Below are 12,336 nucleotides of genomic sequence, written 5' to 3' on the forward strand. Positions count from 1 at the left end.
CTGCATGGAAGAGATGCGTAGGGCAAGGTATGTGGGAAGGGGCATGAAGCTCCCGCATCCTCCCTCATTCTCTCGGGGCACGCCACTCTCCCCACATCTCCATGGGTTCACCAACCTGGACGCTCCGGAAATAGGGTCTATGCAGAAGTAACGAAGTCAAGAAGGGAGTCACACTGAATGAGGGTGAGCTCTACACCCCAGGCCTGGCGTCCTTGAAAGTGGGGAAGAGGACACACAAGGACAAGGACACACAGGCCCCGTGACACTGGGGGCAGATAGCAGAGCAATGCAGGGTCAGGCTAAGGAACACCACGGATGCCCCCCGCAGTGGAAGCCGGGGGAGGGGGCGTGATGTGATGAGCACTGGTTGTGACACGCAGCCGATACATCACTGCACTCTACCTCTGAAGCTAAGTGTGTACTTGATATTGGCTAATTGAGCTTGAAGGGAAAAAAAAAAAATAAGGACCAATTCTTCCAACACCTTGACTGCTGATGTCCGGCCTGCAGAACTGAGAGAGAATAAATCTGTTGTTTTAAGCCACTTAGTGTGTGGCCGTCAGCCGCGGCAGCCCTGGGTCCCTGGTACACCAGCCACTTAGATCCTGAGCAGAATGCACAAGGCTCCTCCCACCTCCCCGTTCACAAGAGCAGGCCCTACGGCTGGGCCCGCGCTGCCCTGGCCCGAACGTGGGCTGCATTGCTGGAGACGTGAACCCCACTCCGGCTGCCGACCACGGCCGCCACGGGGTCTCCCCATTGTACGCTTCGCATGGCCTGGTCCGACTTCTGAGCCCTACGGCTGCAGGGACATGCAGACTCACCCCCACTTCCCTCCAGATCCTTCTGCTCCTGCTTCCTCGGCCCCTTAAGAAAACCAGTCTCACTCCTGCCACGCACGTGGGACCTCTCCCCAGGGCTCTGTGTGCCGCCTCCCTGCCCACGTACATGGTGGTAGCCACGGGCTTCGCCCTCCGGTCTTTCCTCAAAGTCGCGTCGCTCCAGCTAGGATGCGTCCATTCTCAACCCTGCTGACTGTACATCGAGACCCGCCTCGGCCCCGAGGATAAGGCGTTCTCATCAGGGGTTCCGTAAGCCTTTCGACGATCTAAGAGAACTTTCTGCAGCGCCAGGGAAGCTCTGCATCTGCGTCGTCCAGCCCGGGAACCGCTAGCCCTATGCAGCTTGGGTAACTGAGGAGCTGAGTCCATACTTGAATTAATTTTGAACTAAAGAATTTTAAAAGTCGTCTTTAAGTTCAGAGGTAAATCACCCCCCATGGCTGGTGGCAACGGAGCTGGAAAGGGCACATGGGCCCTGCCCGCCTCTCCAGCCTTTCCTTACCACCTGTCCCCTTGCGTGTGTTCTACTAGCTTCTTTTGGAGCCCCTCACCTCAGGACCTTTGCACATGTGCGTTCCTCTACCTGGAGCTTTCGAACTTCTTCCTCCACAAACTCTTTGTCTAGCTAATGGCTACTTGGGGTCACAGTGCAGTTACGCCCACAAACAAAATCCTCCGATGGTGATGTCCGGTTTCCCTAGTAATTCTTCTCACGGCACAAGTATTTTCACGCCTAGTGTTGACCACAGCTGGGTTTTAGAGAGGCTTGCTGGTGTCTCCCCCGCTGGGCCATCAACTCCCAGGAGCAGGGCCTGAGGCTGTGTCTTTCCACCCCTGTGTGCCGCACGCCTGGCCCAGTGCCCGGCCCAGCGCCCGCCGTCCGAAGACTCTGGGACTGAGCGAGCCGGCGTGTGCGGGAGAGACACGAGCAAGCACATCCACAGAACCAGCTGGCTGAGCACCTGCCACTTCATAAGGGCGCAAAGCAAGTCCCAGGGGGTGTCTGCTGATGACCCCCCCAGACTCCAAGCTTAAGGAAACCCACGCTGCTTTGAGAGCCGCTGGACGTGAACCTGACCACCAACAGCCCCAACAACCCACACACCAGAACTCAGGGGAGAGAGCCCTGGAAAATTCTCGAGTTGTCTACGGATGGGTCAAGTCCCAGCACCTGTAGTCTCCACACGCTGGCTTCCTGAGCCGTGGCGGCCTCACTGCCCGCCTGGGCGAGCTGCTGTGCCCACAGCCCCTAGTGCTGCTCCTCAGGGCCCTTATCACAACTAACTTACTTGTAAGTCACCGTTTAACCCCTGGCTCATCTGCTGGTGTGTAAGCTCCAGGAGGGCAGGGGCCAAACTGGATCACACACGGGTGTATCCCTGGGGTCAGCACAAAGCCTGGCCTGAAGGAGCTCAGTAAAGTTCTTTTGCAAGACTGACCTACAAAATGCCCCTAACGGTCCTAACCAACCTTTACCACAGCCTAAGGGGGGGGTGCTGAGCTCTGCCTCAATTTCCCTGCTTGGCACCCCCATTCTCCTTGAAGCCACCTGACCCATGCTGGTCTGCCTGCATCCTGCCCCCTGCCTGTCTCTCACCCTCCTCCCTCCAGTTAGGACCCTGCTCCCGGGACCCTGGCCCCAGAGGGCCCCTTACTTCTGGCCTTTCCACTGAAAGCCCTCACCTGTCCCCATGACTCTCCTCAGGTAGGTCCCAGCAATGTCTTCAGCTCCACATCCTTCCCCGGTCATTGCCCTGGGCTGCCTGGCCACCCTGGGTAGGGTCACCTGTCTCCCCCACTTGGCCTGCTCCACCTAGGACTCTGTTCTACCCTCAGGTGAGCTCCCAGCAGGCCTAGCTTGCAAGCACCCCGTCCTGGGCTCGGGAAGGGGGCCTGAGGGGGGGCTGGGGCATGGCCTCCCCTGGCCGTGTAAACAGGGGTCAGGTCCAATGCGTCCAGGTCTGCTCCCTGGTTGGGAGAAAATGGGACATGGTGGGGTGACAGCGATGATGTCTGAGACCAGATCTTCCCCTACATTTGCCCTCCTACCTGAAGGCTGGGAGACATCTCCAAGCCTGTGTCCTCCTTCACTCACCTGACACATGTGCCACCTTCATTGCACGCCCAGAAGCCACAAATGACCCGGGCCTCCTCCCTGGATTTCTCTGCATGCTGCCGGCCAAGGGACAGGGAAGGTGTTTCAGAACTGCCCCCCACCTGTCCCAAGTCTTTAGCAACTTCCTCCAGGTCCCAGGCAGGGCGCAGCTCGGGGGGCGCCCCCCGCTTTGGGACACGTGATGGGGGATGCCCCCTCCACTCCCACCTCTGAAGGAGACCCCCTTCCCACACCTCGTGTCACCAGCAGGCAGGCAGGGGTCCACCCAGGGCCCAGCGCGGCAGGGTCCTGCCAACCCTGCAGGCCCCCTGCCGAGGGTGGAGACGTGGGCATCCTGGGTGCCCCCCCCAAGCAGGTACCCCGTCTGCACCCCGGGTAGCTCCTCCTCATTCTTCGGTGTCAGTTGGAGTCCCTTAGGCAGAGAAGCCCAAGTCCTTGCTCCTTGTCCTACACCTCCCAAGACCCCTCCATCCCGTGGTGGCACCGCCTGCAGTTGCAGAACAATGCAGCCTGGCTGATTCACTGTTCCCATGTCGGGGGGTGGGGCGAGGGCTGCGGATGTCTGTCTTGGCTGCTCCTATCGCTCTGGTCACCGGGTCTGGCACCTGCTGGGTGCCTGGTTCGGTCCTCTGCCCTCAAGCCCCAGCCCAGGTGCTCTGGCTCTGTCCAGCCCCCTGCAGGCACCTCACCGCAGGGGCAGGGCGGGTCCTGTGGCAGGGTCCCCCCACTCCCCCGGCTCCTATGCCTGCTACGCCCAACCCAGAAACACATGCACGTCAGGAGGAGCCCGTGGGCAAACCTGTCCCCCTCTTCTCCCCAAGACACACTCTGTCAGTCTTCTCTAAGGTGTCGACTCAGGTTCCGGTGACACTTGGTACTGACAGGCTCAACCGTGAGTCCTCGTATTGACTTTGGTGCTCCTGCTCCATGTCCCCGCCCCTCACGTGCTCCCTGGCGCCGCACCCCCGAATGAGCTGGCACCCCAAAGCCTCTGCCTTGGGCCCTGCCATCCAGGAGCCAGGCTGAGACGGTGTTCCCTCAAATCCGTGGGATGGACAAAGGAGCCGGTGACCCTCGGCGGGGGTTGGACAGAGCCCACCCGTTGTTCCCTCTCAACGCCCTTTCCCTCCGAGCCCCCTTCACCCTGGAAGCTCCCCTGTACCTGTGCCTTGACCGCTCTTGCACCTGCCTGTCTGCACCCTGACCTCCAGCCGGGCTTCTCCCCAGGTCTTCCCCAGGTTGCTCTGCTGGCTGAGTCCGGGCCCCTAGAGTCCTTCGGTGAACCTCACCCCAGCCTGCTCCCCTGCCTGTTCTCAGGCAGAGCCGGAGCTTCCCCAGAGCTCCTCCGTCATTGCCCTGGCGACCCGGCTGCCCTAACAACAGCCCACCTTTGCACCCCATCAGGAAATCCCCTGCCCTCAGCTGCCCCTTCCCATCCAGGACTCCACCTGCCACCGGTGAGCTCCCAGCGTGCCTTGCTTCAAAGTGCACTGCCCAAAGGTGGTTTGGCTGCACAAACAGGGGCCTGGGGTTCCCCCCTGCCCACCAGCCATGGGGGCCAAGACTAAGACCCAGTTACTGAACGGTGGGGGACATGGTGGGTGATGGGTCACGGCCTTGACACCTGGCCCTCTGCTTGCACAGGATGGGCAGCTCCATTGTTAGGACCCCACTGCCACGTCTCCAGGGAAGGTGTGTGGGTCCACGTGCTCGCTCACGCGCCCTCGTTCGTCACCGCCTGCTCGGCGTGCCCAGCCCAGGTGCTCAGGCGGCAGCCAGGAGCATGCATGGGGCCTCGCTGTCTGGAAGAAGGGTCAGGCGGGGGAGGTGGGCACTTGGCGCCGAGCCATCCCTTCTGCCTGGCACTCAGCCCTACAGGGAGGCAGACGGGGTGTCCAGGCAGCGCTGCTTCTACCCGTGACCACCCCAGTGTCCATCTTGTTCCGTCCCCCATCTTGGTGGATCTTGGTTGGGCCCCATCCACGAGCCAGGGAAACCCCCCGACCTGCTCTAGTGAGAGGTGACGACTGAGAGACAAGAGAACTAATGGCTTCCTGTGGCCAGGAGGGCATTTCTGCACTCCCTGTGGGCCAGGCTCCTGCGTCGTCTCTGCCTAACCCACCTGCTCTGACTGCCGGGCTCAGGACAGCAGCCAGGACAGGATCCCTGGGGTCCCTGAGAATGAAGCTTGCGGGAAGCCAGGCCAGGAGCACTCGGGAGGCCCACGCGGGGGCCGCCCCTGCCCCTCGTGCCAAAGCGTGGATGCTGTTCATTCCTCTCCGTAGACCTCCCTGCCTGCCACTTGTCACCCTCTGCCGTGTCTTTCCAGTGGTACGTGTCACCCACGCTCTCCTGGTTCTCCTTCCTCTCCGGCCTTGGCAGGCATCTTGTGGACTCCTCCTTGCCCTCTCTCCTTACACGCCCATGTCGTTCGCGTCCTACCCAGGCTCCCATCTCTCCTCTGCCCGCAGTCTCTCCCTCTGGATGTCTCCCGAGGTCCCCCCCCCACCCCGAGGTTGTGCTGAGGACTCCCAAATCCTGACCTCCTGCTCCGCTCCCTCCTCTGACTGCCCAGCCGTATGGCCAGCCGCCTACTGGCACCTCAACCCCAGCACGCTCTCTGTACCTCCCCTCCATCCTCTACGTGGCCAGGAGGCCCTTTATTTGGGGATGACACTGCCCTCTTCCCAGCTCTGGAATTTCACCCCTTGTCCTTGTGCAAAAACCCTCCCTTTCCCTTACCTCCTTCATCCAACCAATCACGAATCTTTTCAACTCTACCTTCCAGTCTCCTTGCGGAGCTATCTGGGCCCTCCTTCCCCACCGTGGCCCTCCCTTCTTGCCTCCACCATGTTCTCCTTCACCCAGGTCCCAGCGATGGCCTCCAGCCTGGCTTCCGTTTAGCCCAGCAGCTCCGTGACTTCCCTCCAGGCCCATTCTCATGTCACCCCCTCGCCCCACATCCTCTAGCTGTGCCCTGCAGCTCTCACACTGAAGACCAAATGCCCATGTGCAGCACCCAAGGCTCTTCAAGAACGTCTCTTGCCCCCTTCTGGAGCAGTAGCCTTTCTTCTTGGGTTCAGACTCTCCACTCTCTGAAATCGCTGCCTCCCTCAGCACCCCGACCCCCGAGCACGGTGCTGGGGACCGTGTGTCAGGACAGAAGCTCTGGATGGCAGGTGTCAGGAAAGGCCAATGCCCCAAGTGAAGCAGAAGGGGCGATACCTTGGTGTGTGCCTCTGTTCTCCATGAGTCTGAATAGTGTCAGTTGGTTTCCCAGGGCTCCTATTTGTATTCAGAGGGGCCAGGCTTAGATCCCAGGTCACTGTGCCCCCCCCCACCCCCCGGGATGACCACGGCTGAGGGGCCAGCTCCGCCACCGCCATGGTGTTCATCCTCCAGGAGGAACAGCTCCCAGGTGCTGCCCATTTACCAGGCGCCAGGCGCTCTGCTAAGCATCTCTGTGCCGCAGCTCATTAAATCGTCCTACAAACCCTGGGAAGAAGGCTTTTTTATGACTCCCATTTCGTAGATGTGGAAAGGGAGGCCAGAAAGGTTGAGTATGTGCTAGACCCGGATTGTGAAGTCATTTCTGTTGGATTCCAGAGTCATTAAAACACCTGTGAGTAATTTAAGGCTTGGGTGTGAGTGAGACCTTGGAGAGAGGGGGAAAATGGGAGAGAGCAGGCAGTAAAAGTGGAGAGAGTGGCAGTCTGGGAGAGCTGGGGTGACGGATGGAGAAATCACTGCTCCGTCCAGGTGCGTCTGTTGCATCAGCAGGAGGGGGGCAAACTGCACACGCCCCATCCTCCTCCATGACCCTGGCTCCCTGGAATGCTGTGTGGCACGGGTCGGAGGTGAGCGGACTCTCTGGTCCTGCTGGTCAGAGGCTCCGCCCGGGGCCTCCAAATGGGCCTCGGGGGTCAGATTCCTGCAAAGGCAGGCATTCATCACTTTTACGTCTGCGTTCAGATCCCTAATAAGGAAGTAATAATATTGCCAAGCCTCTACCACGCTATCTATGAGCTAGCGAGAAGACTAATTATCTGACGACACTAATAAATGGTTATGATGTTATTAAAAATGGCACCAAGCTAGGATTAATAGGCTCATCAATTGCAGGGAATCGGGTTTAACAAGGTCCCCTGCATGTCCCGTCAGGGCCCGCGCCTTGATGGATACGACGCCGCACGGAGCCCGCGGACGAGGCCGCCCCCCTCTTTTCCCCGGCTGAGGGTCAGCTTAGAGAGGTCGGGCCGCTGCTGGGGTTTTCTGATCCACCCCCTTTGCGAATTGCTCTTCAAAGCTTCCGATGCCGATGCCGGAGAGGCTGTGCCCGACAAGACTGGCACCAGCCGGGCTTGCTTCCACAGGTGGCCTCGGCGCTCCACGTGACCCCCTCTGCCTCCCCAGCCCGGCAGCCTCTGCAAATGACAGGCTTGGGCACCCACTGGGGCCCCACATTCCAGATCCCAGGCAGAAAGCGGGAGTAGGGGAGCTGATAAATGGAGATGCCTCTGGGGCCTGCTGACTAATTTCCATAATAATTATAGTTATTACTAATAATGGTGACAACACCACTCCCTTCCGTTTAGACTGGATTCCACAATCTGGGAGCGCTTCCCCACCAGCTGCCTCCTCCCGGCCCCAAACCACGCTGGGAACAAGGCCGGGCAGGTATTCTCGCCCTGGAGTTAGAAACTGGAGCTCAGAGACATAAAAAGGATTTCCTGAAGCCCCCACCCTGGCCTCCTCGAAAGAACAGCATTATGACAAAAATTAAAATAAGAAGAGTAGGTTCATTTCCCAGAGTTAGGAGTCTTTATGTTCTGTCTCCCTTTCTGATGAACTAGGGGTGGTGGAATGGGAGGAGGAACTAGGGGAGGAGGAAGTAGGGGTGGTGGAAGGGGAAGGGGTGGAAGGGGAGGAGGGCGGGGGGTGGGGGTGAATGGGTGACGGGCACTGAGGGGGACACTTGATGGGATGAGCACTGGGTGTTATTCTGTATGTTGGTAAATTGAACACCAATAAAAATTAATTTATTAAAAAAAAAAAAGAAGAAGAGCAGGTAACGACATGGTGCAGACTGCGTAATGCGCGTGTGTGACCTCACAACCCCCCGGGGCTCGTTCTATGACTGCCATTCCCGTTGTACAGAGAGGGAAACTGAGACCCACAGAGGCCAGGAAACGTGTCCGGGGGTGCACGGCGAGTGAGCAGCCCAGTGGGAACCAAGCCCAGCCCCCAGGTCCTGTTGGCCACTGCGAGCCTCTCCCACCAGCCTCCCACGCGGGCCCGAGTTCCCGGGGCCTAGGAAATGAAGGCTCTGCTTGAGCCTTCTGGCCACTCTGAGCTCCAGCTCCAAGGCTCCAAAGCGGGGAGGGCAGGAGGGTGAGCAGGACGCCCACCCAGAGATGCAGGGCGGTAGCCATCCCTCTCCCCAGCCCCCGGCTGGATCCGTGCAAAGATCCACCCTGCATGAGCCTACCTCTGCCCCAGCTCCGGGGTTGGAGGACAGGGCTTCTGAAGGCAGAGAGCCTCCAAAGGCTCCTCCGCTTGGAAGCCCGGCTCCATCACCTACGAGCCGTGGGGCCTTACCTCTCCCTGCCTCAGCCCCGTCTGTAAAATGGGTGCATTGAGGGGCTGTTGGGGGGATAACTGAGAGGGGGAGAACAGAGCGGTCTGGCATAGATCAGGCCCTCCCTCACCTTCCTTAGCAGGTCTTCCCTAACAGATGCCTCCGGAAGGCCGAGGGCCCTGGGCCAGAAGGCAGGACACGTTTATCGTGGGACAGACAGGCCTGTGCTCCTCCTTTCAACCCCGCGACACCCGTGGGAGCTTTGCTGGTTGTCACTTACTCCTGTGTTAGACGTGGGGAAATGGGGCCTCGGGGAGGTTGATGATGAGCGTGCGCCGTCGCACACCTGCCAGGTGCTGAAGCGGGGCCTGGGCTGTAGCTCTGTGGGACTGCTGCCTGGCCTCCTAACTTCCGGCATCTGACAGGTCTGGGTAGTACAGCGGGCTGCGCCCCGCACTTCGCACTTCCAACCAAGAAGGAGGGATTGACGCCCAGGCCACAGATGGGGAAACCACTCAGAGAGGCCCCCGACGGCCCCGACCGCACAGCTGGGGAGGGAGGGCCCTGCGCTCGAACCCGGGGCTGTGGCCACCCCACACGGTGGCCTATGCCTTCCTCCTGGGGTCCCACACGCCACAGCCCCCTCCCACGAGCTGCTCCTTCTCCCCAAAGCCCAGCCTGTCTGCTTCCCCGGGCTAAGCAAGCCCCACCTCGGCCCAGTAAGTCCCTTCACGCAGCCCTCAGCTGCCTGCAACCCCGTCTCCCCATCACGCCCAACGTTACTCAAGGCAGCGACAGATCCAGCTCTGTGCCTAGGGTTTGTGACGTGTTTTGCGCTGGCACCTTGCCCACATGGCTGGGGCATCCTTTGGAGGCTCCTCAAGGAGCAGGAGGCAGGGACAGGCTGAGGAACCCCTGCAGGGTGAGCTCACCAAAGACACCAGTGCGAAAGGTGCAGTCAGATGGGGGCCGTGCGCGTGTGCTGGGGTGCAAGGCCATGTCTGGGAGAGGGGAGCACGAGCAAGGTGGGTCCAAGGGAGCTGGGTCCTTCCCAAGTCACCACCTCTGTCTCTGTCTCCCCTGCCCCCAAGGCCCCCACCTGTCAGGATGCCCCCTACCCCTGACGTGCCGTGCCGGGGCTTGGCCAAGCCTCTCCGGGGGGGGGGGCAGGGTGAGGGGGTGGGCAGCCCCCCGTGCTCCCTTCCCACTTACATGGTCGATGAGCTCCTTGATCATGCCGTTCCACTGGCCCTTGTCGTCCTGCGCCCCGTACTTGCCATCCTCCACCAGCCGGATCTCGTAGGAGAAGCCCAGGATGTGGGCCAGCTCCTTCAGCAGGTCGATGCAGTAACCCTCAAAGCGGTCATTCCCAAACAGCGTCCTGTCGGACTTCCGGAACATGACAAAGGGCTCCTCCTGCGGGGACAGATGAGAGGGGCTGATGAGAGGGGAGAGGGGCTGACGACGGCTGAGCGGCTGGGCAGAGAGCCTGGGCTGGAACCTCTGCTCCTGTGTCTAGGAAACCTCTGGGTGGCTTCGAAGGGTGGTGTCGAGTCAGGCCAATGCCGGGCGTCCCCAGCGGCCACCGGCTAGCGGGCCCTGGCCCTGAGTGGGGCTCGGTAGGTATTGGCTGATTACCTGTCCCATGGTCCCGGAACTAGTAAGTGGCGGAACAGGCATTCGAACTCAAGACCATCGGATGTGAATCCTGTGCTCCCTGCCCCACCATCGACGCAAGGCCCGAGGTTCTCAAAGTGTGGTCCTGGCCAGCGGCGCCAGCGGCACTCAGGAACGTGTGAGAAACGTTCACTCTCCGGCCCCTCCCGAACCACTGGGCCAGAAACCCTGAGAGGAAGCCCTCCAGGGGAGGGGCACCTGGTGGCTCAGTCGGTGAGCACCCGACTCTTGATTTTGGCTCAGGTCACGATCTCAGGGTTGCAGGCTCGAGCCCCTCTGTTGGGCTCTGCACTCAGAGCTTGGGCTTCTCCCTCTCCCTCCCTTTGCCCCTCCCCTCGCTCATGCTCACACACACTCTCTCTCTCTCTCTCTCAAATGAACAAATATATCTTAAAAATAAAATTTTTTTAAAAAAAAACAGCCCTCCAGGGGATTCTGATGTCTGCTCACGTGTGGGAACCCGGCTGCACAAGACCCTCCGTCCAGGGTCCTCCCGGACGCCTCCCCCTGACGGTTTCCCACACCCCCTGCTACCTCTCTCTCCTTCTGGGGATCTCAGCCCCCAGCGTGAGGATCAGTGAGCGCTGACAACCACGAGAGCCCGCATTTGCGTGTGGACACACCGGCCCTGTCACGCCGCCCAGCCACAAGTGCTCCCAGACAGACACGCAGCATTGCCTGGTTAAACCCCGACTTCACTGTGTCGGGGGCGTAGGGACCCATAACCCCACCTTACAGCTGCAGAGAGTGACCCCAGGAGGACGAGCAACTGGCGTGAGCTCACCCTGTGGGCAAGGAGAGGATCTGAACTCGGGCTGGTGTTGGCCCAGAGTGCAAGCGCTTAACCACCTCACTGAGCCTGAGCCCCCCAGCCCCAGGGTGCCTCTCCCTGGTGGGTGCAGGGTCCTCGGCAGGTGACTCGGGGTGGCAGGGGGCAGAGCACAGGGCCTGCTGGCCCATATCAGGGCTCCTCCCTGCCGGGTGATGCGAGCCAGCAAGGGGCTGGGAAGAGCCACAAGTGTGACTGATTTCTCATTTGGAAGCAAGCCCCTGGTCACCCTGGGGAGAACCGGGGGAGGAGGCAGGACGGACCCGACAAGGGAGCCGTTGCCCCGGGGCCAGGCTAGGGCCTACGGAGTGAGCACCGAGGGCTCTGATGTCCCAAAATCCAGGTCCGTGGCCCAGCCCCGAAGTCCAGGTCAGCACACACGTCTGTGTTTCTGCGGGCCCCGTGCCCCAGCTTCACCGACAAGTCCCCGTCCCCAAGCTGCGCTGGACGAGCCACCCCTGAGCCAACTTGGCATTTCCTGAGCTCCTAGTATTCACCAGACACGGATCTGGGCACTCTCACAGGCTGCTTGATTCAGGCCTCACAGGCTTGCAAGACGGGGGGGGGGGGGGGGGGGGCATTACTCCCGTAGCATAGATGAGGAAACACACTCAGAGAGGGTCAGTAAGTGGCTCCGGGTCACACAGGAGTTGCACTGCAGTCTGATGGAGTCCCGCTGCATGCACCTCTTCCCACCTGTAGCCCCTTGGCCTCTTCCTGGGCCCTAACCTTCCCCAAAGCCATCTGGGCATCGTCCCCCCACCCCCTCACCTAGAAGGCCCCGGGGGCTGAGCAGTAGCTGACTGAGCGCGTGTGCACTGGGAATCCCTTGTGCACATGCCCGCGGGAAGGGCACACGTCGTCACTCCGTCAACCAGCTCGGCCCTGCCTTTGACGCCATGGCCCCCGGGGGCGGAGTGAGCCATGGGAGGGCCCGGAGAACACCCCCACTGGGGCTCCTCGGGTGCAAACCCACCAGCAGCCTCCTGCCGGGCAGCAGGTGGGCTTGATTCTCTGGCCCCCGGGCCCCCTGGTACTGCTACCTTCCAAAATCCCATCCCACCGTGGGGCTCGTTTATTCTCGATTTTCAACACTCCTTTGGGATGCTTCAGGGCCAGGCTGGGGGCTCCTGCCTCCCCAGGGATCCTGAGAAAACCACCTCTCCGTCTAACTGAGTGAGCCCCGGGTCCTCGGCCCGACTCCGTGCCGAATCTCCGTGCTTCCCACCCCCACCCGCAACCACTCACGCAGGCAGCTGACGAGTTTGCCGAGAAGAGCCCAGGTGGGGCTGGG

At 60.8% G+C, this 12,336-nt stretch overlaps 1 protein-coding gene across 1 annotated transcript in view; it reads right to left on the minus strand.

Annotated features, from left to right (window-relative positions):
• GRIK3 (glutamate ionotropic receptor kainate type subunit 3) overlaps positions 1 to 12,336 on the minus strand; it is a 222,254-nt gene that overhangs the window by 33,721 nt on the left and 176,197 nt on the right. Inside the window, exon 10 of the mRNA XM_041737767.1 lies at positions 9,749 to 9,952. Coding sequence (XP_041593701.1) covers positions 9,749 to 9,952 — 204 coding nt within the window. The remainder of the gene's footprint in view (positions 1 to 9,748; positions 9,953 to 12,336) is intronic.

This window comes from Vulpes lagopus, chromosome 23, assembly GCF_018345385.1.
Source record: "Vulpes lagopus strain Blue_001 chromosome 23, ASM1834538v1, whole genome shotgun sequence".
Taxonomy (NCBI): domain Eukaryota; kingdom Metazoa; phylum Chordata; class Mammalia; order Carnivora; family Canidae; genus Vulpes; species Vulpes lagopus.